The sequence below is a fragment of the Anser brachyrhynchus genome, assembly GCF_964034855.1.
Source record: "Anser brachyrhynchus genome assembly, chromosome: 1".
Taxonomy (NCBI): domain Eukaryota; kingdom Metazoa; phylum Chordata; class Aves; order Anseriformes; family Anatidae; genus Anser; species Anser brachyrhynchus.
In genome coordinates this window covers 69250460-69276794 of record NC_137694.1, presented here as the reverse complement: position 1 = coordinate 69276794, position 26335 = coordinate 69250460, and the positions used below count along the sequence as shown (strand labels likewise).

Genomic DNA, 26335 nt, shown 5'->3' with positions numbered 1-26335 from the left:
CTCCTCACCCGCACAATCGCGCGGCGGCGGCGTGAGCCGCAAAGAGGAGGGCCCGCAGCGCCGCCACCGCCGCACGCGCTACGGGAGGCGCCCGGGGACAAACAACGGGCGCAGGGCGGGGCGGCGGCGCCGCGCGGGGCGGGGCTGCGGGGAGGGGGGCGGTAACGGGCGGGGCGGCGCGAGCCAACGGCCCCAGCGGCCGGTCCCGATGGCTCCCGTGTGGGACGGGGCGGGCCCGGGCTGGCTGCTGCGGTCTCGAGCCGGGGAGCTCTGGGCTGAGGGGAGGCTGAGGAGAGCGGGCAGTGGCGGTGGCGGCGGCGGCGGGAGGGAGGGAGGGAGGGAGGGAGGGAGGGAGGGAGGGAGGGAGCGAGGCGCCGCGCTGACGGGACATGGGGTGACCGCAGGAGGGGACGGGGCCCTCGGCTGGGCCGGGGCATCGTCCCGGGGAATCGTCAAAAGGCGAGCCCGGCCGAGACACAAAGGAGGCAGAAAAAGGGTTTTTCAGGGGCGCTGGCAAAAAGGAGCGAGAAGGTCCCGCTGCGCAGCCGGGAGAGAGCGGAGAGGGTGAGCCAGGCGCCGCCTTAAGCCTCCATTTGCTGCGAGGAAGCGTTTGGCTCCGGGGCAAAGCGGCATGGCCGAAGGTGAATGCAGAACATAAATTACTTCGTTTAAGTAGAAGTAAACCCAAAGAGTTTAACGTGCTAAAAGCGGGGGGGGGGGGGGGGGGGGGCTTGGTTTTGTCTCATAAACCCGAGGTGGAGGTTGTTAACTTGGTTGAGTTGGGAATTGTGCCCTCTGAAGGAAAAAATAGCTATGTACGTGTAGAAGTGATAGATGAACAGAATGATTGCCAATCCTATACAGGACTATCAAAAAAAAAAGGTGAAAAATGAAGACATTTTAATATAAATATAAAATAGGATAAAGTTCGCTAAAGGTAGGTCACGCCAGGCATTGCTTCTTTCCAAGTGTCTTGTCTGCATAGACATCAAGAGAGGATTTCATAAATTGTCACGTGGAAGCGATTAGCAAAAGTTTATGGGATGGGGATTTTCAGTGAAACAGGAAGGTGGGTAGAAACTGAGCACAGAGATGAAGTTAAGTAATTCGACATTTTTGGAGGGATGACGAAAATAATTGAAAGCAGAAAACAGTATTCTGCATGGATTTAAAATATCACATATAGATTTGTCAATTTTTAACCAATTCTTACAGAGTTTGCTACATTTAAGAAAAAAATCACGAAGTGATTGTAGTTTCATTTAAAAACAAATGACAAAACAGAACCACAACTCATTCCAGAAAAATTGTTCATTCTGCGTAATAGGAAGAATATCACTGATTCAAGTTAGAGCAGGCATACCTGGCATATCCACAGAGATCTTAGATTCAAGGAAGAGTTAACCACATAGGATTAAAATCTGGAAAGGGTGCTCCTAAAACCTGCATTAGCTTAATTGGGGATGGCTCCTAGCCCATCAACATATGTAGCTGGTAGCAACATCAGCAACACAAAGTGTAGCAATACCAGAATATAATGCCACAGTGGTGAAATAACACTACAGCGCTGGCGCAAAGGGACACGATATTGAATTAATCTTTCAAAAACAAACGAATAAGGTCTTTAACCTGCAGAAAAGCATATGCAAATTTATGAAACCAACAACAGTAAAAAAGTCATGATAGCTTTCCAGATTTTTTCTAGAAACAAGCCTCAGCTAGAAAAGTGGAATTGGTAAGAATGTTTTTAAAAAAATAAAACAAACTGCAATGCTGTTTCATCTGTGTAGTATATGTATCACTGTTCTAACCCTATCAAAATAGTCACCAAACAAAACCCTGAGCTTCTACATCCTCTTTGCCTCTCGGTACCCAGCCCCCCCCCCAAAAAAAAAAGTGCTCTGTACTTCCTTCTTTGCTTGTAAAGGTGTGGCACTCCTGTGGGTGTTATTGTCACTAGTCTCATCAAACAAAAAGCGAGGTTTAAAAAACAAATGAAACCCTTTGATTCAGTCAGCAGATAGTAACTGAAGTCATTTCTATGCCATTAACCCCTGCTGGAGTTCTCTGAGTGCTAGCTGTAGCGAGGGACAGAATTGGAGAGGTATCAGATCATGAGAACCCAAAAAGATAAAATGGAGCTAGGTAAAAGGCAGCTTTCACAACTTGAGAATATGAGCAAAAAGGGAAGGAGGAAAAATGTATCTCAAAGAACTCCGTGTACCCTAAGATACATTGTCCAGCTCCATCTCACCGTGTGTTCATAAGCCTGTCACCGTATGCTTTTTTTTTTATGAGGTCACGTGTGCACGCACAGCTCCTTGTGTTCCTGTACCAAAAGCTGACAGGGTGATTCAGACCGCCCACTTTCCACCTCCCTAAGTAGAGCGTTAGAGACGCCAGCTCATTAGGTAATTTGTGTATTCAAAGAGGGTCAGGGAATGAAACCTCGGGACACAAATGAATAGGAAGGATGGTACGAACCTGCCTAATGGAAATCACTTAGCATTTAAGCAAGAGATCAGCACCGAAAAGGTCAGTCATCAAAGACTCTTTGATGATCTTTGGTGCCCTGCTCTCAGTTTTTCAAAACCACAAAATTCTGCATCCAGGCTTGGTCCTCGAGCGCTATAATAAAGTCTTAATCAAGCACAAGGAGGAGTGATGACTTAAGTCTCTTGCTAGTGAGATTCCTCTGTAACAATTTATCCAGCTTAGTAAAGGCAAATCTCCTTTTTCTCCAAGGTTTTTGACTTTTTCATACACTCGCTCGACTTGAAAGAAGAGGTCGGTCTGAGAACAGGTGAGTCTAGAACTTGAAAAAGTGTCAAAATTAATTGTGTTTGAATAGTCTGATAAAAGATCAAAGCAGGAGATGTCCTGTTAGGAAATCCTTTAGAAAAAGTAACTTATATGTCCAGTTACACTTCAAGTGTGAATGTTATTCTGTCATTCACGCAAAGGGCTTCTGGTATGCTGAGTCTAACTCGGTATGATCATTACAACAGGGACAGTACTTTAAAGCTGAGATAGTTCTGCTGAGAAATAATAATCTGTAGTATTTGGAAGTACCTATCAACAAGGTACAACAGAAAAAAAATCAGTAGGCTAGCAAAACTTTGTTCATGGTCAAAGAGTTGAAGTAGAATCATTCTCCACTAGTACAAGAAAAAACAGCCTACACAAACCTCTGGAAGAGACTCATATTGCTTTGCAGACACAGCAGAGCAGGCAGAAGAAATGAAGAGTGTACTTTTTATTCTCTTACCTCAGGATCACATGAGTGCAGGGAATTCAAACTGACATCAGAATCAATAATGAGTACACTCCAAAGTAGTTTCTTCTTTTCTTGAGTCACAACAATTCTGCCATTCTTTTTAAAGGACAGTTAGATGAGATCATCATCAGATTTGGTCCACATAGTGTAGGTTTTTCGAGCTTTTTTTACTAATGTTGATCAGCATCATAATACTATGATATAGGATGCAAGAAAAGCAGACCACTTCAAAATAGTGAGGAAGGCCTTTAAGGAGAGGAAAAAAAAATACCATAGGCCCAAGATACAAGAAAAATTATATGCACCTGTTAGGATGCCACGGGAAATTCTGTAGAAGAAGGCATTTGGTCACTGAGCTCTCTTCTGCTCCTGCCTCCACATGCGTGTCTTAAACACTGCAGGAAATTCCTGCTGCCTGCACCTCGTGACTCACCTTGCTCACAATATTCTGCCTGCTCAGCAGCTTCTGGAAACTGCACTCTTCCCTTCTTTGTGCCCCACCCTGCTTCATCCAAATTCAAGGTCTGGAGGAAGAGGCTGCAATCTACCACTGCTTCAAATAAGCATCCAGCCCTCATTTCTCACCCTTCCCTTCAGACCAAGCTGAAACTGCCTCATTCTGCAATCCTGACCCCACCCTCTCCTGCAGCATCTAGTTAATTCTCCCTTTAAACTCAGCTTCCACACTCTTTTCTTTTTAAAGCTGCCTTTAATCTTTCCCCATATTGTTTGCTTGAAACCATGGACATGACCATAGGAAAATTCAAGCCCTGTTTAGGTTGGTTCAGTCTAAGGAAGGCAGCCAGAAATGCATGTTGGGCTGGAGGCCCTCTTTTGTTCCCAGTGGGCTGTGAACCCTCTCTGGGGACGTACACTGGTGTTTCACAACATTTTTTGGTAACTGAATATCTAGAATTTGGATTCTAGGTATTGCTAGGGTCCCTCTTCCCTCTCTTCCCTGCCCCTGTTTTGTTGCAGCTGTCGTGGTGACACACTGCCCCTTCTGTTCTGCCAACACAGCTGCCTGTGAAATTCATGCCATGAGCTAAACCAAGGAACTGAGTTTAGTGGTAATAGAAGAAAAAAAAAAAAAAAGAAAAAAAAAAAGAGTCATTCTGTGGATGTTGAGTCAGGAAACTTCAGAAAACTCCAGACAGCTCAGTTGAATGAAACTGTGTACATTAAAATAAGGCTACACAAAGAAGCAATAGTTAGTTCGGGAATGGAATGTATCCAAACGCACATCTTAACCTTAAGTATATTTGCATTTGTATTATTGTAACAACTTGCAAGATCAGAGCATCTGTGTGTTAAGCTGTGTATAAGCACAAACTGTAAGAGGAAGCCCAAGTTCTATAGGTATGCTGATACAATTGAAAGGAATCAAATATTTTACAAATTAATAAAACTTCTTTAAAATACATGCTAACTGACATTAAATTTGCTGTCACATGATACTGAAAGAAAACAAGAAGCAAAACAAGAAAGCAGGAATATTTCTTATAACTGAAAGATTTTAAAACTTTGGGTTCACGGAATTAGAAGGCCTCATAATATGGTTCATTTATGTCTGTTACAGCTCGTTGCAAAAACTGAAACATAAGCACAGAATTTCAATAGATTCTATTTAGGTAAGGTAAACTCGTAGTTAGATAGAATTGAGAACCAGCTCAGAATTTGCTTTAAAAGAAAGAGTAACTTGCAATACTTCTATACTGGTATACCTAACTGAGTATTAATCCTGTCACCCTGTCTCTAAATTTTTGTGAGTTCCAGGGACTTAAGTATTTGCTAAATCCAGGGACTTAAGTATTTGCTAAAAATGTATTTTGCTTTCCTTTGAAACTATTCAGAAAGTTTTCCACATTGCAAAATTTACATAGCTAATAAAATACATCATAGAAGAGATTAAATATATATATATGCAATACTCTAACAGAACATAGAGATTATTTTTTTTCATGACTATTGTCAATATTTTTGCATTATGTTCAAATAATGTGTTTGTATAAATTATCAGAGACTTTTTTTTATCCTCCCAAAGTACCCTATACCTACTTGTGTACAGTTTTTGCTTGATGTTTTTTTCTTTTTCAATAAAAGGCAGCCAAAATTCTTGCATCTCAGAAGAATCACCATTCTTAAAGACTGCAATGTAGATTAGTTTTAACCAGAGATAATTAACATATTTGCTTCCAGATTAAAGAGTCTTTACATGCTGTTAATTTGGGGAATGCATGTTTTCTACATTCTTATGTAAAACAGAGCTGGGTTCCAGCATTAAATGAAGGTGTACACCCAACCACAAATACAGGGTTGCCACCACTATGTCCATTTATTTTCTGTAGGTCAGTTACTACAGGTCATTACAGCAAAAGCAGGGGTAGGTTGCTGCAACAGAGGGGATGATTCTGCCCAAGCACAGTGGCCAGTAAATAACAGCATTTTTTTTTTCTTCTAAAAATGTAGATGTGATGTCAAGGGCGAGTCTTTCTTTGCACACATGGAGATTGTTTTCAAAACCAGAAAAATAATCAAGATCTTGCTTATTGCAAAACCGGTGTGTAACCATTACAACCAAACAGAAATGAATAATGAATTGAATGCTAATTAAATACAAATCACAGCTTGGAAGGATTACAAATATACAGCAGCTTCTCCATGTTCTTCTAGGATTACTTTAAACTACCATTCTTCAGTTTGCGGTCTTATCTACAATACATGTTTTTCATAGACCGATCGTATTTTTTTTTTACATTCATCATTTACAAAATTTAAATGAAAATCCCCTTGCAGAAATCTATAGTGTTTTTCCTCTTTTTTTTCCTTCTTTTATTTTCTTGAAAGAATCTCATGATTCTTCAAGACCAAACTCTTATGAACACGTGTCCTTCTGACCGCAGTTCTGGGCTTCCCAGAACACACTGCAGTGGGCCAGGCGAGGGGCTCTGGAGATGCTTAAGGGAGTGGAGCATCTGTCAGATGAGGAGAGGCTGAGAGAGCTGGGACTTTTCAGCCCAAGAAGTGAAGGCTGAGGGGGATCTTATCGAGATGTATAAATACCTGATGAGGAAAGTAAAGAAGACAGAGCCAGACTCTTCTCAGTGGTGATGGGCAAGAGGCAATGGCACAAACTGAAATATAGAAACTTGTATTCAAACATAAGAAAAAACTTCTCTCACTGCGAGTGTTGTCAAGCACAGAAGAGATTGCCCAGAGAGGTTTTGGAGTCTCCCTTCCTGAAGATAGCCAAAACACTTCTGGACATGGTCTTGGGCAACCTGTTCTAGCTGATACTGCTTTGAGCAGGGTGTTTGGACTGGATGATCCCTAGAGGTGATTTCCTGCCTCAACTATTCTGTGATTCTCTATAAGTGAGATACTATCCCTAAGTTACACAAAGACACAGCCATCATCAAATCTGCAAAACCAGTAAATATTTTTCTGTGTTCCCAGACATAACCATATATCCTGGCTTTGTCCCACGTCCCCATGGGGTTGAAAACCATGTTCACAGCAGTCATCCCTTGCACTGGGATTTCTGAAGAGCAGAGGGAGGTCCAGTTAGCAGCTATAGAGGCTGAGCCTCAGTTCATGACAGGAACCAAGTAGTGAGCCCCTGCAGGTAGGTTTAGATGCAGCCTGAGAGACTAATAAGTGAATTCAGAATTCCTGTGACAGCACGTATAACAAATTTAGGGTCCGGCTAAAGTCTGTGAGATTAAAAGTGACCAGCAACTGAGAATACATATGTTTCATGATTGCCAGATCTTGGCACGCTAGAGAGCTAAGGCGGAGCAGTTGTCCTTAAGAGGGGCATTTATCACAAAGGCTGGTCAGCCTCAGGCAAGATGCTGCCATGGATCAGGGTGTCAAACTCTAGATTTCCCAAAGCCTTAACAGCTGGACTAGTCCTCTTCTCTCTCCCCTACTCTGCTAATGTTACAAGAAAAAATAAAGTCATGGAATGTTTGTCAAACAGCTGGAGACAGACAACATTAGTGTATATAAATCAAAGCTATTATTTGGTAGGCTTGAGCATGAGCAATCGAGTACCTGAATTTCAGAAAAGTTCAGATCTACATCCAAAAACTAGCTTTTCCATTACTACAGTATTCACTGAACAGCAGACATCATGCTCAAAGTCATTGAAACTAATGTAACAATTACAATATAATTTTATTGTCAGTTGCTACTAAGGACAGATATTTATTATAGCTAGTGTATTTCTCTTCTGAGCTATCAGGGTTATACTTCCAATTCATAACTCTTCAAACCTCTCCTGTAAGATCAATGATCTCTCTGTCATGTTCATGGAAAATTAGCCAAGTCCACAGAAGTACAGCGTCCCTCCCTACTCTCAATCAAACAAATCTCAGAGAGAGAGGGAGATAGATGAGAACAACCTACTTTTCTGTGCATGGCATTCACTGCATGTGAAAAGGGGCTTCAGCAGGCCCGAGAAAGTAGCTGTTGTCATGACAGCACTGGGAAGCTCAGGGATTGAAAAGATCTTCATCAGCTCACTACAGCAATTCTGTGCCAAAGGAACTGCATTGCCTGTCTGCAATGCTGACAACAGAGCCAGGGGAGTGCCTGCTTGTCAAATACCCCTGGTTTGACTTTGCAAACTTCCCCACTCTTGCCTTTTGAAGCTGGAAAATACTTGCAATCTATTAAAAAATGGAATTCTCCTGCACACCTCTTCCCCCTTCAGTACCTCTGCCCCTTCTCTTGAATTAACCTATCTTGTTTAACAGGGCAGCACCTAGCCTTCCTGTATTCTCTGTTGCCCGTTCCTGGCAACAAAAATGCCTTGGAGACAGTGCAGTAACCTGCAGAAAACCTATCCAAGGACCAGCGCATTCTGCGGTCCAAGGCCATCAGTGTAACAACTGTCACTCCTGTTACCTCAGGTGTTACAGGCCAGTGTGCCTTACGCTGTGATGTTTGCATGGCAGCCTTGGGGAAAGAGTCTGAGAGGATTTCTGTGGCACTGTCAGCTGCTTGGGGTCATACTCTGACAACAGTGGGATCCTATCTGGTCAATTCTGGCAATTCCATTGCATGTAAAGGAAATGTCTTTCATGCTGCGGTTAGGAACCATGCTGGGTAATTGCCGCAGGCACCAATTTTTGGGGACCTGTGAGACTATTCCATTCACAGTGAACCTTTTATTTTACCAAAGTGACTGAAAATGATCGCTGCATGGCTGAGGTCCTCATGATGTAGACAAGAAAGGACAAAGTAAAGCTTTTTTGACTATGCACAGGTTGATTGAGTTCCAATACTGTTTATTTGAAGCACTAGGAAATATAAACATGAACATTTGGAAACTTGCATTATGCCCATGCTGATTATCACTAAAGGAACAGAAATTTAGCTTTGACACCTCCCATCTTGGAACTAGCATCCTAATTTAAATATCAGAGATATGTGCTCTCAGATGAACCCTACAAGCCATGTCTAAAATTCGGCCTCCCTGGGACTGATTGCAAAATTCCCATTGACCTCAGTTGGGCCAGAATGTCAAAAAGCCCAAGATCTGGGGAACTGAGGAGTTTTGAGAAACACATAGCAAATCCTGATATTGTTGGCCTATGGTGAATGGCTGTGAGCAGGTGGGGACTCAATACGTATCACAGGGGAGACCCTAAGTTGTACTGTGACCCTCCTGTAATTCAGAATTTAAATAGTTCAGAGGGTCCCTCTCTCAGGAAGCTTGGAACATGCTGCAGAATCAGGAGACCTAAAGCCTAAATTAGCTTAATGCCCCAATGACCTGCCCTGCAGATGTGCTACGTGTCTTCTAATAGGCAAAGCAGCGATTCCCTCTCCTGAAGTCTGTTCCCAGCTCCGTTGCTCACAGACTCACCAAAGCAGTAGATTATATAGGACTCCACAAACCATTTTATTATTTTGTACTGCAGCAATTTAAGCATGGTTAGGATGGGCAAAACAGACTCTTTTTCACAGGATTTCTCTGAGCTCTAGCAGTCTGTCTCTGAAGCCTTCCACTGAAAGCTGTTGTGATACGTATACTTATACATGGAGTGCCCGCTACAAGTTTTTAATCACATAATGCTTGATGCTATTGAATCTTTAAAAAAATATTGTTTCAGAGATGAACGTTCATTGTGTGCTTAATAATTTTTGCCTATTGACACATTTAAATTGTATTCAAGAAACAAATCTCCTCCAGCACTACTTTTCCTAGGCAGTTCAGTGCCTCCAAACAACCTACTATACTACTTAAGATAAGGTACAAAAATGTGGCACTATAAATTCTTAGCAATCTGCTTCTTGCTTGGAGTATCAGGACAAATGGCAGTGGTTTTGCTTTATATTACATTTAACTAGATAGTTTATCAGAACCATTGCCTTCAGACTTGAATTTCTAGATGGGTTTGGCAACGCTAAGTACTTGTTTCATCTTGGTGAAAAGTAGATTCAGTTATTTAAAGCCTGGAGAACACAGGAGTCATTTTTTACTACAACACACTTCAGAGCAAGGTGAAAAAGATTTCATTTTAAATGTAGTGCATCTTACGACAATTCATGTCTACAGACATGTCTTTCACATAAAACTGGGAATGACAAGTTGAGAAAACTATTTGATTTAGGTTGTGCTAGCGTGTGAGAGGCACAATGAAGAGGCATATATTCTATAATAAGTGTAACTCAGGCACTGAAAGGTGTTACAGTATCAGCTGTGTAGAGAGCGATGACCTACTTCTGCCTTGTTTCTTTCAAGGAAAATCCTTTTGTCCCTACTTCAAGTCACGGTTTCTCTGCTCCTTGCTACTGTGAGCCCCCACTTCCTGATCTTACACAAATGTTCCTCAGCCATATTCACTTTCCAATTTCTCTCACAGCCACAAGTTGCATGTAAAGAGGCAGCAAAGCAGCCAGTTTAAACTGGGACTTTACAGAGGAACACCCCCCCCCCCCCCCCAATTTATTTTCATGTGGTTTCATGTGGATTAAGTGCCAGACCAACAGCCACAAAACACTCGTCTTTCAATTTTGTTATATTTGCACGTCTTGGAGATCTTTTTCATACTAATACAGTCAGATCTGGAGAGTTTCTTTTATTGCTGTGGGTGATCTCAGTCCATCACCTGCACTCGACTGCAGTAACTTGCTTTGGCATACTGCATGCACATTCCATTACATACAACTTATTATTATCAACTTATGCTCTGTAGTGTAATATATATGTAAATCTAAACAACACAGTTTATATCATGCTTAACAAACTATGATAAAATAAATATTGGTTTAAAAGGTATGCATATATTAAAACACGAAATATTTGAGTTACTCCCCTCCTCCCTTACCTAATTATAGTATTAATGAGCAACACGCTGAATTTCGACTGAGATGCAGTAACCACAAGAGGTTGGGCTCTTGCACAAAAGATCTCCTGTCATAATGTCTGCAGTATGTGTGTATTTAACTTTTAATCATACAAGCTGTCCACCTGAAACCAAGGGGCTTGCTCCCCTTAGGGCTCAGGTCTGCTGTATGAACACGAACTCTGTTGCCTTGATTGTATGAGACTCCAGATTCAGATGAGAACATATTTTCTGTTTTGCAGTAGTTCTGTAGTTCCAGTTTAATATGACTGTCCACTTCTCAATGGTTGCTGTGTATGATAAAACAGCAATACCGTAACATTTAAAAGCCACTTCATCTTATGGTTGGTAAAGCAACCCTATTTTACAGGGCAAAAGAAAAGGCTCTGAGATGTGGCTACAGCCCTGCAGAGAAACCTGTTTATGCAGAGTCACATTGGGAACTTCTTTCATGTAGTTTAAAGTATCAAGCCCTTAATATTTGAAAATACATAATAAACATACAATACTGGATCATTGAGTATGGAGGTTAATAAAAATACAGCCTGGCATTACCATTAAAAAGGCTCTAATTTTTTCTTCACAGGTAATTAGTTCACACAATGAAATAATCTCCTTTCTTATCCTGGAAACACATGCATAAAACAGCTCAGATAACATCATTTACATACGGGCTGCCGTGTATGCATGTTAATGTCTGGCAGTGAAAAGTTCAGACAAGTTTGTAATCCCAGATTTCCTGTGCGTGCTCCACACCCAGATTCCCAGAAAGGATCCCGAAGGGATGGGGACACCCAATGTCACCAGGGTGGCAGGTCCGCTGCTCTCTGTGCTGTGCCTGGACAGCTTGCAAGTCACCCAGTTTCCCAGCACACAAGACTCGTGACAGTTCTGGGCGTTTTAGCATCAGAGCTCTTTTCAGCACGTTGGTATTCGTGTGTCGCAGTTTCTTTTGTCACTCATTTCTGCTTGTGGCAATCTTTCTAAGCCTATTGAGCACCCTCCACTGCCTTTGTTGGGGTTACTATATTGCTTACTATTGAAGCCAATCTGCATTCTCATTTAAAGTGCTATCATGTCACCCATCACCAATCATTTGCTTTCATCCCTTAAAACTTCCATACAATGGCAACCACACCATGAGGACAAAAGCTGGAGCAGAGAGGGAAAAGAGGCAAGCAGCAGCAGCAGCAGTTGGGCTAAGCTTGTCCTGCGGGGTCCTTCCAGGTGTGCCCTACACCTCGGGCTGACGGTGGGCATTGCTCTCCTGCTCCTGCTTCCCCTGGTGGCACAGCTTCGCTCCCCATCACAGGTACTGGATACGAGCTCACGGTGACCACTTCAGTGTCAAAGCCAGCAGGTAGTCATACCAATTTTATGGCACAAGCCAGTGATGCTTTCCCTACTGAAAACTGCAAGAAAAAGGGAAGACGGTGTGGGAGGGAAAAGAGGGAAAGACTCTTATTGCAGTAATAGTGATTGTTAGCAACGCTTTTCTAAGCAAAAACCCAGCTTGCTGGGCACCTTTAAAACCAACAGCATATACCCCTGCTCTTGTTGGAGGCGGCCATCTGATTAACTGACTAGAAAGTCAGTTTGCTGCAAAGAAGTCATTATCCCCCCATATGCCAAAAGTTCCAAATTATATATACGAGTATAATTTTCCCAATGTTGTAATTTGAATATTAACCAATTCCTCTTCTCTAACACTGTGCGCTAAATGGTTGAGAGGCTGATTCTCTATTAACTTTTATCTTGTAAATAACGATCAGTATCTCATATGTAACCCAGACATTTTGTCTTTATTACAACACTTACTATTTGCAGCATAATGCACTAGAAACAATAGTTACAAAATGATAGTGTTGATACGGGCTAAGCAAACAGACATTTTTTTTTATTTTTATTTTTTTTAAAGGTGGTTTTAGATCCAACAGTTCTGGGTTTCCAAGCAATTTCCTAGCTCAAGAAATGACAACTTTAGCTAGTCCCCACTAATACACAAGTTTGCTTTAGTGCAGTACCAGTGCCTGTATGTGTAAAGTCTCCGGAACAGCCTCCAGGCAAGAAATCAAACATGAAATATCAAAAGTCACAAACACCAGAAAAAGTTAATTGGAAAGTTCAGTTTTTTTTTTTTTTTTTTTCTCCTTCCCATCTATATATGACCATTACAGCACTTAAAATGAGAAAATACAATAGCCACTAATGGCTCTTTCTAAAACAGGTAGATAAGCATGAAAATATTAAAAAACAATAATTTATCTTTAAAGCTAAAACATCTGAAACAGCCTCCTTTTTCTTGCTGACTTAGGATTTTACCAAGAATGAAGTTGCACAATACACAGGGCAGTCGACTACACATGGAATAACTGTCAAGAATGAACAGAAATTCGTATCGTGACAAGGTGACTTATGAGCTGAGAGTTGCTGAATTTTACATTTTATTTTTTTGCAATCACTTTGAAATGTACTTCTGTCAACTAATGACTGTTTTTTTTTCTAGTAAATTCTTATATATTTGTACCTACTAACTATTTGATTTCTAGTAATGGTACTAGTACTTCGAAAAAATCTTTTCTAAACAGGATCTATTGCCTGAAAACAGGGGATATTCATATGCAAGTTACTTGGAAGTACTGGATGCCTCACGTGATAATGTTTTGAGTCTTCAAGATACTAACCACCTGAACTTTTTAGCAATTTCAAACAAGAAACTGGTGAGCTGGATTCAGTTGTCCCTATGCTTCTATAGGGACAGCTGCTGTATGGATAAGGCATTTTTTCTGTACGAGAAAAGCAGATTTTACACACTGGGCTGAAGGAGTACATTTAAAACTGCAGAACAGAGTTCTGCAATCAATTCCCTGCAGTTCATGAAAACCACCAGATGAAAGATGAGGAACAGGTATTTTTTGGAAGTTTTCAGCAACCAAATCTCTTGGTCAGAGATAAATTTTGCTTCTTCTACATAAAAAGTTAAACCCACAGGGTCTGTATTTTTTTTTTTTTCCTTTTTAAACTACACTGATTTCACCTTCAAAAGAGGAAGAGGGTGTTTCCATTTTTAGTCTGAAATTCTTTGAAGTATTCCTGTTCCATAGAACAGGGATCTGGATAGAATTTGACAAAAAATTAATTCCTTATTTTAGGTTTGGTTTCAGCAATAAAGAAGTTAATGAGATCACATCTGTTTTTGTCCTGTTATACTCTATTGCAGTCCACTGGAAACAGCACCATTTGCCTATAGCTTTTTCTTTTATCCTGAACAGAGACTAACCCAGCCTAAACACTGTTTTTAAACACATCCATAGCAAGACTGCACATGAACCAATTAGCAACCATTGTGATGTTACGTACCCATAGATACAATTAAGAGTTGCAGTTTCACAACAGCAGCTAGTTAGTGTCTAAGGCAGACCTTTAAAACGTTTTCTTTGGCATAGGGCAGAATGGAGAAACATCTCCAAAAACTACAAAAAACTTAACGCCACAAGTAAAATTTGAATATTGATACATCTGGAACAGCTGGGTAACAAGTTGTGCGTGTCGACTTCAGAAAGCAGCTGCTTTTAGCCTTCATTTTGGGCCAGATATTTGCTTTCAGCCACCAGTATATTCTATTTTATTTCATAGCAGCTTCTTCAGTGTTCCCATATGGACAAGCTAAGCAGCTCCAAGGATATAACTGCAAGTATATATAGTGCTTTTTAGAAGAAATAGAGGCCAGATGTTGCTTTTTTATCTTCATGTGCGTGCATCCCTTAAAAAAGTTAAATTGTTTCACATATAGTATTAAAGCCAGGTATAGGCAATTTGCTCATAGGCCATTTAAATGTCAACTTTCTAAAAGATGGAAAATAACATTTTAACCTACAATTCAAACTGAAATAAAATGAGACTACCCTACAATAACTTCATAAAATAAATACAGCAGAATCCAGGATCACAGGGACAAACGAAAAGGCATGGTGACCCATTTCTGAGATCTGAATGAGTATTATTTATGTTTTTATTAGAAAAGAAAGAAGTTACCTTATTGTTACAATACAGTTACAAGTTTGACGTAAAAGCTATCCAGCACCACCACTGATTAAAGACCTTTCACTCTGCTGCTTTACACCCCCAGGATATAACCTAACCCATCCATCCAAACACTAGAGAATTTAGTACATCTGTTACTACTACTGTAATCCATTAACATCTCTCACGTATGTACTCCTGGTTACTACACCTCGTGGATCCAAGAGGGTGGGTAAGTAATTCCTTCTCAGACTGTCCAAGAAAAGTAACTTAGATAAAAAACAAACTGGTTTTAATTTCCCTGATTTTCTGAAAATAGGGCATTATTGTATTAATTTTATGACAGATATTTATAAGAAAATATTAGCCAATTACTCCCCCCCCAATAATATTTATGAGCTCTTTCTCTGTGAGACAGTCCACAACATACAAAAACTGCCAAGACACCAACTACAAGTTTTTGAGTAATGTCACTTTATTAAGGGACTGGAAAGAATCACATTCTCTAGTAGTCTTGGAACAATGCAAACGGTGAACAAAAGACAAAAATAGATGTAATCGGTTCTGAAAAGCATGAACATCTGTAGAGAATGTGTTGCATTATTCGTAAGGACTCTTGCTTTTGAAAAAAAGCACATGTTCTTTATATACAAGTGTCAGTGCAATAGCCAATAAAGCGATCAGAAATATAAAAATATCTTAGATACAAACTTAAAATAAATGTTTGAAACCTGACAATATCAGTATTCTGATATTTCTACATATCTGGAAGGAGTATGATCACTGGGATGAGTTATTCTGATGAGGTAAGAGACATTAGATGCTCTGTGATAACACAAAGCCATTAATCTTTTCAGTGAGACAAAAATAGAGCACCCAATGAAGCTGCAAGTTTTTTGCTGCAAGTGCCCACAGGAAGTGAAATTATGGTCTGTGAGCATTACCTACATTCCTGCACCATTTACGTTTGCCATCTTTGCCAACAGTTGTACCAGCAAAAACTTGCAAATTCTCCCACCCTCCCCCAACTTCAGTATAAACTGTACATACTGTGCAGATATTCCAAACTGACAACTGCTTTAAATACAGACAAGATCTATAAATGTCCAAAAACCACTTAGTCATTCTTTCCTTTATTGGTTGCATTTTTTTTTTTTTTGGCAGCAAGGTCAGGAAGAGATTGCAAAGCTTGACAGCTGAACAGCTCTCTCTATAAGAAGGAGAGAACAGGGTGTGTAGTATTTGTTTTGCCCCAGGTGTTTCAGTGATGACACTGAACTTAAACCTCAGCTGGCTGAGCTATAAAAATCACATTCCTCTTGTTTGCTCTGCATTTTGGATGGAAGGATGCACTAATCTGGGGCTACTGTTCCAAAAAAGGAGGAAAGGCTATTTGGTCAAACTTTCAGCTAGATACTGTCTGCCTACATCATGATTCATCTTCTTTCCTTCAGCCACCTCTTTCACTATGACCCTCCAAGCTCTGCTGCTAAATTCTGCCTCCCAGTTCTTCTCTTTTCAGAGAAAAAGGTAAAATGACAGGTAGACAGCACACCGTGTCCTTTGTGGCAAAGAACCCCAGGAAGAACTGACAGCAGAGCAGGGAGTGGCAGAAGAGTACAATGAACACAACCTCCTTTTTAAGGTGGTAATGAGGATTTAATTTCAAACTGTGTGTCAATCTCAGGCACTCCTCTTTGGAAAACACTGAATTACACAGTCTCTAGTACATCAAGATTAACTCAAACAGGATATGATTTGTATGATAAAAAAAGCACAATGAGAGCTGGCAGTTGCATTCTTATGAAACCTTCCTTACCACTTATGGCACACACATGCACTGAAGCACACAGCAGTTGCTGGAATCTTTAAAAGATTTCTTAGCTTTACATCCTAGACTCAAAAGCTTTCCTTTTAAATCTTCTCATTTTTCATCATTCTTTTCTAAACCTCTTGTCTCAGGCAAATTCAAACAGCTGTGCAAGATGGAAAACTGAAGCTAGCAACATCTGTAGTGTGATGACACTTGACAAATGATTTCAGGTTTTCTTTCGTTTTCTGGAAGATGCTTTGCAGATGTCAAAGCCTCAATGAATCATCATACATCTCTCCTTAACCCTACTGAATGTGGCATTCAACATTTCCAAATATTGAATTACTGCTCACCACACCCCAGCAAGACAGGCTATTACGTCTCAAGTAAACAGGCAGGAAATGGAGGCACACAGAATGACTAAGTGATTATTCCAACATCATGATACACGCCTGGGAGAGTCAGGAGCTGAACCTGTATTTCTTGCATCTCAGTCTCATGTTGTCTTTTTGTTGTGTGTTGCAGCCTTTTTCTTTCCCATAGAGGAAGACTGGAATCTCTTAAGAGTCTGTCACTGCTACTCTGGTTGACAGGTGATGTCGCCAATGAGATAAGAATCGTTGCATTCCCCACATCAAAAGGTGGAACACACTGTATGACATCTGTTTGCTGAAAGAAATACTAACCATAGAAGTCCTTAAGAACATCAACATTTATTTAATATGATATAAAAGAAATGAGATATGAACAATCGTATTTGAACAGTAAGTGGCTTCTTATACTTACATCGTATGTGCTCATTGTATAGTATATACACAATGAACATAATTACATTTTTACACAAACTAAGCACTGGATTGAAAACCTGCTTATTGCTGTACACACCCTAACCCAAAGGAAAAGCCCAGTACCTCAAAATACCTACACTCCATTTTATTTAAGAAAAAGTAAGCACTAACATTAATGTATTTGTTGACAGAAGTGTGGCAGTAACTGCTGACTTTGCAACCTGACCAAGAAGTAATTACAGCAGAAACAGGACATACTTTACTAAGCAATAATAAAAATGGCACATTTTAAATATATCTATATGCATATATATATATAAAAATTTTACAAATAAAATGTTAAAACAAATTGTAGTGTTTAAAAAGTGTAAAACAGTGTTTAGTGGTGATATGCAAAATTAACTGTTATGCATCTAAAAGAAGCAAAAAAGTAAACTTATATGATCCGTAATTAAAAGAACATTAATTCTGGAAAACAGAGTTCTGACTGTAGGCTGCACATTGAAAAGAGCCTTTATTTTATGTGCACAGAAATCATAGCAGCAAGCTGGTATCAGGAGAACAATCTGAAGGTTGTTGAGTGTACATGTGGGCCATTTAAAGCTCTCTTGGAATAAACATTTTCCAGGAAGTGATAAAATGATGCTCTGTGGCCAAAAGCATCAGAACTATGAATTTCATAGATTTAAAATATACTGTACAATATCTTCTCACATTTCCGTAGGTCAGGTCCATACATCTCAGGCATGAATTGTTTCAACAGAAGCCATTAGTGCTGGAAGACAGACATAGATTAAGTTACTCTATTTCAGCAACAACAGAATATTGTATAAAATAACTCCTGGGATTAAACACAGCATGGAATTTCTGACCTCATCCTAGCAGGAGTTATCAGTGATGTAGAACATCATGAAGTATTTTAGGTATAAGTTGTTTTCAACAGCAGTTTTCCTGATCATTCTCTGACATCAAGAAGCAGAAGTAAGCTTTTTTTTTCAAATTTACGCAACTTTGTACGAAAACCTATTCCGAGAGTTTTATCTTGTTTTACATAACTATCTCCAAACATTTTTCATATAAAACCAGTAATAGTAACCACGACACTAACTGTTTTGACAAATGACAGGTATGATTTGAAAAGGGAAGCAACTTTATCTTTATACAGCATGCTAAGCTGTAATGTCAGTGCAGTTGTGAAGTGCTCTGAAGTTCAAGTGCTCCACCCAGAGATTGCTACATTTTGGTTATTGCTGAAATGACTTCTATAAAAAGCTTTTAACAGGTTGTTAGTAGAAGGGTTTGAGCTTTAGATACAGGTGCTGCTTAAAATTTCATTATCCCTCCATTACTCAGCGTAAATGTAATGCTTAAAAAGTAACAGTGGTACACACCCAGATTCTCTTCTGCAAAGCAAGAGCCTTAACGAAGAAAGTAGCTTTGCATTAATGGGTTTTTCCTTAGTCTTAGGATATCCTATGCCACCAATTTCCTATGCCAAGTTCTCCTGGCACTGTGCCAAGAGTATCATTTTTACTAATTGACCGTACAAGCTAAATATAGGTATTATTTCATTATTTTCTGAAATCTACCATACATTTTCCAGATGCTGCGTATGAACAGGACTGATCCCACAGCTCTAAATTTCCCTCCAGTGCATAGTATTTCTTGCATTTGAGAGACACCAAATTCTTGTACATTAAAAGACCTATCTTTCAGCATTGCACAATACTGGAATGGCAGCCACAGAAGGCAAGGGGCAGTTACTGCAGGCAAGCAGACTATGCCTCTTCTGTGTATACTAGGCCCAGCTCGTGGCTTAAATTTGTTTTGGAGCTCCTAGGAAACAACCAACAGAGGCATCAAGCGCACCAAAGAAATGGGGAATGCACATGCACATTGTTGAATAGTTTTTCCAACTCAATTCAAACACTGAACAGCCAAAAGGGGTATATTTTAATTTCTGAAATCCTTGCTTCATTATAGCTGTGCATATATAAGCAGAGCATTAGTTTTACAACTACCATCCCAGATGCTCTGTCTTGCCGTAAGCGTAACAGTACAATTATATTGTTGCAAAAAGTAATGTAGAATCATACTTAACATGGAAATGTTATAGCTACAGTACTACCTGTGAGGTTGCATCACACTGTGGGATGTCAAGGCTTAGGCATTTAATTACAAAGCAGATCATAATATGAGTGATTCGTTTTTGCTAATCTCACATTTAGCATAAATACTTAAAAATGAATTTGCTGATCTGATCACTGGAGCTGATAACAAAAGGTGAAAGCAACTTAATGCAAGTGGTAAAAAAAAAAAAGTTCTGGTGAAGTTACAGGTTGCTTCCCCTTTCAGGACAGGCGTGCTGTAACTACAGAAAGAATTCAGCAGTGCAGTTTCAGTCACACTACTGACCTGAAACTAAGTTGACAGGGGAATATTTGTCCTAGTTACATTTCTTTTTTTTTTAAATAGTTCCACAACAATGCTTTTGAATAAAAGTACAATAATCCAAACTAAATTTAATTATGACAGACTGCATCCAGTAGGAAGAAAGGAACACTGGTGAATGCAGTCTTTCCACGCAAAACATGAAAAAAAATGAAAATATCCCCCCCCTTTTTTTTTTTTTAAGAATATTAATAGTTTTCTGCACGTAGTTCATGTAAATAAGGTGTTTATGATGATTAATAAGTCGAATTTTGCTAAGATGAAAGACTGGCAATTACAGGTTGGGGCAGTAAATAAGAAAATGTATTTTCAGATCTCCCCATGGTAAGTGACTTGAAAAGTCTCAAATTTAAAGTTTTCTTAAGTTGCATTAGCTATGGCATTTAATGTTATCATTGAAACAAAGCTGATTCATTTAGTAGAAAGCTTACTTAAACAGTTACTTCCTGACAATAAAAAAATGTTGATTGATTTAAATGCTGGCAAAGTGCTGAAGTGTCTACATTGGTATCATACTAATTCATTTAAACATCCGTATAAACAAATATGCTTCCTTATATTTCCACTTCCATTTATTGAGTAGGTAACACTATAGGTAGGAACATGTAAATCTAGCCAAACTCATGCTTTGTAACTTCCTAGAAAACACCTAAGATGAAGGGCGAGAAGCTGTGTAGAGCTATCCCTATAGAAAGAAAAAAACCATACAGTTTTGTAATTGTTACATTTTCATCCACCCTCAATTTTTCCCCTTTCTGTTTGTTATATTTCATTCATCCATGCATTAAACCATAAACTCTTTGGACTATTAGACCACTCCCTCTTATGCATCACTAAGAGATCCAGCTCTAGTTGCCCGTTACCCAGACTGAAGCATCAAGATTCATCTGCACCTGAGCAGTGATGTTCACAGCGTAACTGAGTATCTGTTTTTTAATAGCTTAGGTCTCTCATGTAGTACAAATTCTATTATTTGCCAGTTGTGGAGAATGTGCTTGATAAGCCATTTTGTCCTTTCTTTTTGTATTTGAATATAGTATACATTACTTGCAAGCAAGTCGGTACATTTATTTCTTTTGTTTTCTGGTAAACTTATATTCAACATTATGGACGCCTTTGTGTGTCTCTTGCCAAGTATTGTCTACAGATGTTTCTCAGAAGGATAATGACAATATAAACACTCAGAAAACAAATATTAGAGAAATGGCAGGAGGGGTGGGGAAAAAAGACGTACTTCTCTGTAACTATACACACATGAAATGTGATCCTTCTGTGAGCTGTGGTTGTGTAGATGGAGCTGGTGACAATGACGATTCTGGTGAAGAAGGCAAACTTTTCACTGCGAGTCATACAGCAAGATAAATAAGAAAACAAGTTACAGAAGGCAAAAGCTAGCTGGCCTGAAATCATGATTTCAAGCCATAATAAATATAAGATTGAAAATCATAATTTAAAACCATAATACTTATAAACAGAACCAAATGAAAGTTACACAAGTTAAGACTTCAGATCTGATCAGCACAATGAGCACAACTTCAGGGGAGAAGATAGCTGTTCTCAACAAAGATAATTTCTTTCAAGAAAGAAAACATCTCAGGAAAGACTCAGGCCTTTACAAGACTAAAAGAACATCGCAGGAACAAACAACAGACACATGAATGCTGATGTGTTATGTTACAAAGAGGAAAAAATATGTACAATTTAACTACTTGGGACACTTCCAGACCCACTTTTATATCCCAGCACAGATTAACTAAGCATTTGTTATTCTGCCTGGCACTATACAGTGCATTGTTAAATGGTTCTGGTTTTGATTATCAAGTCACAGAAAGGATTGCTGACTGCACTGCAAATGTCCAGGTCACCTTTTATACCCATCTATTGAAGTATTTGCTTTACTTAACCATTCCCATCACCAAATATCTTAATAATGTTTTTAATTCTATCATCTTCCTCCTCTCCTACCTTCTCCCCACTCCTTTTTCTCTCTGCAAACAATTTCGCTTTACTCCAGCTTTTCATTCTAGCAAAATACACCACCAACTGTTTCACCAGTCAGATAGTATCTCCTGTTTCTTCATCTGTTCTTTCTTCTGAAAACATGACCAAACTGATCTTTTACTTGCTAGTTGAAAATCTCAGAGTATATTGGAAACTTTCAGATTCCTCATTCTGTGCAAACCTGAGGCCAACTCTGGCTAGGATGTAAAGGTAAATAGTCTACACATATCCAAGATTGAGGTGGTGTTCTACAAGATGAACAGGGAGGGATTTGCTCCAACCAAATCCAATAATAATATGACTCAATTTCTGGCAATAGTCACTTAATTCCCTGAATTAAATGCAACTACAAAATCTACATTAAAACCTCAGAAAAATGGAATTTCTGTAGTTATCTAGTAGGAATCTACTTTTCCCTGTGTTATAAAAACATATGCGCGGCACCTAGACTAGCTCAGAACTTTTCAATTCACAAAGGTTTCAGAGCATCAAAAGACATGTAAAACTTGATTTCATTGTGATGATATGTACTGTATAAGTTGTGCTTTAGCCAAACTCTTTTCCATACCTGCTGTTGCCTGATTTCCTTTTGAAGACTGTGCTGCTAATTCAAATGGAGAAATAATCCCTCCTTTCTCTTGAACACTAACTACTTCACTTTCTTCTGAACTGATTTTGGGTTTGTGGTTTGTAACTGTGGTTACGCTCTGCAAGCTGATTGAAAAAAAGCACAGCATTTAGAACTCACTTGAACGTAATTTTAGGTGTTAACCACTGATGAGTTAAAATTTAATTTTCTTCTGTTAACAGAAAAAAGTTGCAGTAGGCAAGTTTGTGTAACATAAATTAATTATGTATTTTCAAACACGTCTACTTTATAAAGTTAAACTTAAAAAAACCACACTAGAAACTGAATTCCCTTCTTTTACATAGCCATACTGTTTCCCACTGTGTGATACCTATTTTGATGAAGCATGCCACGAGATAGTTATGATCTAACGTAAGAACCCACTTAGGGTCTGCAGTGTAACTGTAGAATCTGTACAGCTTAAAATAATGTTATGAATCATTAAAGAGTAATATTCAAAACTCAGTATTTGTCTAGTTCTGCAATATTCCTAAACCGTGATGTAAAGGTTAAAGCAGGAGGTATAAACTAAAATGTTTAACCTGTTCATAAATATGATGTTTTCCTAAATGTCAGTAGTAAAAAGCTTATTATAGAAGCCCTAGCTGAAGCTTTCATAATAAACTGATAAAGCTTGAACTGATGTTACTGAACACATTTTGTAAGGTAAAGCAAGAATATGAATGTATTCTATAACTGGGACAATACCTGAAAATAAGCATCTCCCCTCCCACCAACTCATCACCTCTTACTGAATCTTGGCAGGGAGTTAGGTTTCTTACTACATTTCTCTATAGGTAAACCACTCAAATACATATAAATATACCTTATAAGTATTTATGACAGTATTTCATTAGTTGCTTGGTATGTTCAACTAATAAATACAATATCTAAGTTTAAAATAGCCTCTGAACATCTTGTTTTGTTTTTACCTTATATCACCATCATGTGTTTTATCCAATTTATTATTCTTTTCCTTTTCTGCTTTCTCTTCATTATTCATGTCTTTTGAGTCAGATACAACATGTGTATCTGATAAAATATCACCAGTTTTTGTCAGCTATAAAAAAATTGAAATCATGAAACAAAAAGCTGTAACACACAGTGGTAGACAAGAAATACAGTATCAGGAAACAGTTTTATTAACAGACAAATTTTGCCATCATGTATACTTAGTAACTCAGAATTACATACCTTAAGATTTTTTTATTTTTTTTTTTATCAATACCATTCAGGTTAATAGAGTTATCCTGAAACTTATACCAGAGCCAACAGGCAGGGCTTGCCTTAATAACTTTCAGAACTTATCTTAACTCTTCAGATTGCAGCCTGCCTAGATTTTGTATGCTATCCCTCTCTTCAGAATGCCAGAGATTCCAGCAACTGGAGTACATTGCAGATGAGCTTGAATTAGATACCTCAGGTCTGATTAGATATAACCGGTATTAGTGTATTACATAATACTCCTTTAAGGGATTTGCGTACTTAACATGAAACAGTAGACTCTCAAAAGAAAGTGTTCTTAAAGAATAGCAACGAATGCTATGTATTTGATTTTTATCTGTCAGAAATGTTTAAAAATAGCTAAATATAAAATCGGAAAGCAAAAGGAAAAATAAGGGAAGAAAAATACAGATTGAAAAAAAAATTATACACAAGGAGATTAAAAAAACATGACACTGCAAGGAGGACATAACTATGTGGAAATACTTCCTGTAATCTGTTCTTCACAGTCAGTTTGCTTTTGCTGAGTGTTCAGGGCACTTCACTACCAGAAACACCGAGGTAACTCACTGCCAATTGAATCTGAGACTATTTCAAGACAGAAATCAATCTGACGACCAAACAGCATGAACTACAGTTACTGCCTAGTTCCATGTATAAATTGCTGTGTCAGCTTTATTCTTCTTCCTATAAAGTATTTGGTGCACTAAAGCTGAGCAAACAAAAAAGTCAGATGTATTAAATGATCATCAAAAAAATACACACACAATGATTATTAAAGATGTATCAGTAGTGGGTTTGTTTCCAAAGATGTAAAGACCATAATTTTGTCATTTTCCAGTCAATCAAGATAGTAACAGATAAAGTTAATTTGAAATTAAAGTTAATTTGAAGTTAAGATGAAATTTAGGAAGATTATATACAAAATAATTCAATTTCTAGGCTACAGACAGATCTGAAAAAGTTTTGCACTACTCTATACAACATTTGTTTATACAAAAGATATCTTAATCTTCCAAGCAAAGGAATTTTCTTTGATTTCCCACACTCTGAGGTCTGTGGTTAAAAGTATTTTTCTACTGAAAGACAGGCTGATGAACAGTTCAATTAAGGACAGTTTAGTACCTCTTTAGTAAAACCTGAATTATGTTCTTGTTCTCCATCATGCTTTAGTTGTGCTGTTTCTTCTCCAGGACTTCCATTATTTTGTTTCAAATTATCATCTTTACTGGTGCTCTCCAGTTCCTTTAGTATGTTACTAGATACAGTATCATCCTTTTTCCGATTCTGTGGAACAAAATTGATATATAAATGTGTATTCTTAAAAAGTTACTACCATTTCAGTTCTGAGTCTTGTGCTGTGCTAAAAAAAATACTTAAACAACTGATTGCAAAACAATCTTTTACATAACATTCCACTGCAAAAGACACCACAATGCAATAAGGATTTTTTTTTTTTAACTTAGAATTTTCTAATTTTTATACTTCTTAAAGCGATCAACCTAACCATTTTTTCTCTTCAATACTATTTCACTTTTTTCCCACCCATAAATATATCCAGCATTTCTATCTTCTGAAACTCCATTCATATTTAGCTTAGTCACACACAGGTTAGCAGTATTCTTATTTGCATTCATAGGCATTGATATTTTTAAAAAATACTTTTTCCTGGTTAAAAAAAAAAGATGGATAAAAATATGCTCCCGGTGCAAAATTCACAGTGCGCTCGTATGCTCTTTCACCAACTGTCTTGGGTATCTTCCAAGCATATGCTGTTAACTGATTTAACAGAGGACAATATAACATCTGATAACGGCAGAGTATGATCAAAAAAAAATTCTAACCAGAATATTATTCCAAAAAAAAAAAAAAAAAGACCACCAACAAACACATGCAAACATTGCACATAGAATACAGCATACACGTGAACATTATGTTGTCAGAATAGCATACCCAACATAACTGAAGGTCATACAAGTCAAATCAAACTAAGTACTAGGATGGAGAAAAAGAGGAGCCAGGAAAGTAGTAAATCTTGTGGCTGAATTCCTGCCTGATTTAGCACATGCATGCTGTTAAGAGGAAATTCTATTTAAGTCAGTCCACAAATCAAGCTATGATTTCCTAAACAAAGTATGCACCCATATCATACACTTGCCCCAAACAATAACAATTTCTTAGCAACTTGCTTTAGTATTTTAGTAATGATTTAAAAATTACATAATAGACTGTTTATAAGATATGTTTTTCCTTTTATTCTTCAAAAAAAATCCAGCTGAAAAAACTTCCAGCAGTTAAATGCCACTGCTTCATTTTTCTGTTTAAAAATGAACAGGCACAAAAATTATACTTTTAAAAATAAGAACTATTACTACAGCATACCACCTCCTTTTGGGGCCTTCTGACAAATTCCCTTCTGGAAGGACAGAAGTTATCATAGGAAAATGATTTTGTATCATGGACAAATAACCAAATACTCAATTCAGACATGCTCCCACTTATTCTCTAAATTTCTCTTCTCAGCTCATCCACACAGCACTGATTTTGCACATAAGACTGAAGAACATGCTGAGATGAATAACATCCTTTTGAATTCTGCATAGCAGGTAGTGCTGCCGCCAAGGATTTGACCACTTTCTCACCGTGCTTCCAGTGTGCTGGCAAACCGGGTATGACACATATGACTACAGTTTGCTGGAGGTATGGAGGTATGAAATGATAACTGAGGAAGGTGTTAAGGCTCAAACACATGTGAAAACTACTAAAAGAAAC

The 26335-nt window shown here is 38.5% G+C and overlaps 1 protein-coding gene and 1 long non-coding RNA gene across 17 annotated transcripts in view; one reads left to right on the top strand and one right to left on the bottom strand.

The window, feature by feature from the left end:
* Window positions 1-354: 354 nt before the first annotated feature.
* Window positions 355-12942, top strand: LOC308199970. Its single transcript, XR_013955126.1, has 3 exons — window positions 355-641; window positions 2746-2803; window positions 11863-12942. It is a non-coding gene; the product is annotated as an uncharacterized lncRNA (long non-coding RNA).
* Window positions 12943-15115: 2173 nt separating this feature from the next.
* PLEKHA5 (pleckstrin homology domain containing A5) overlaps window positions 15116-26335 on the bottom strand; it is a 169445-nt gene continuing 158225 nt past the window's right edge. For 11 of the 16 annotated variants that reach the window (XM_080603620.1, XM_080603616.1, XM_080603625.1 and 8 more), the window contains 5 exons: window positions 24689-24850; window positions 23272-23399; window positions 22280-22425; window positions 20965-21049; window positions 15116-18034 (listed from right to left, as the gene is read on the bottom strand). In XM_080603620.1, coding sequence (XP_080459746.1) covers window positions 18016-18034; window positions 20965-21049; window positions 22280-22425; window positions 23272-23399; window positions 24689-24850 — 540 coding nt within the window. In that variant the 3' untranslated portion in view covers window positions 15116-18015. Of the gene's footprint in view, window positions 18035-20944; window positions 21050-22279; window positions 22426-23271; window positions 23400-24688; window positions 24851-26335 lie in introns of all 16 variants that reach the window. The other 5 variants (XM_080603624.1, XM_080603622.1, XM_080603621.1 and 2 more) reach the window with 1 other exon arrangement.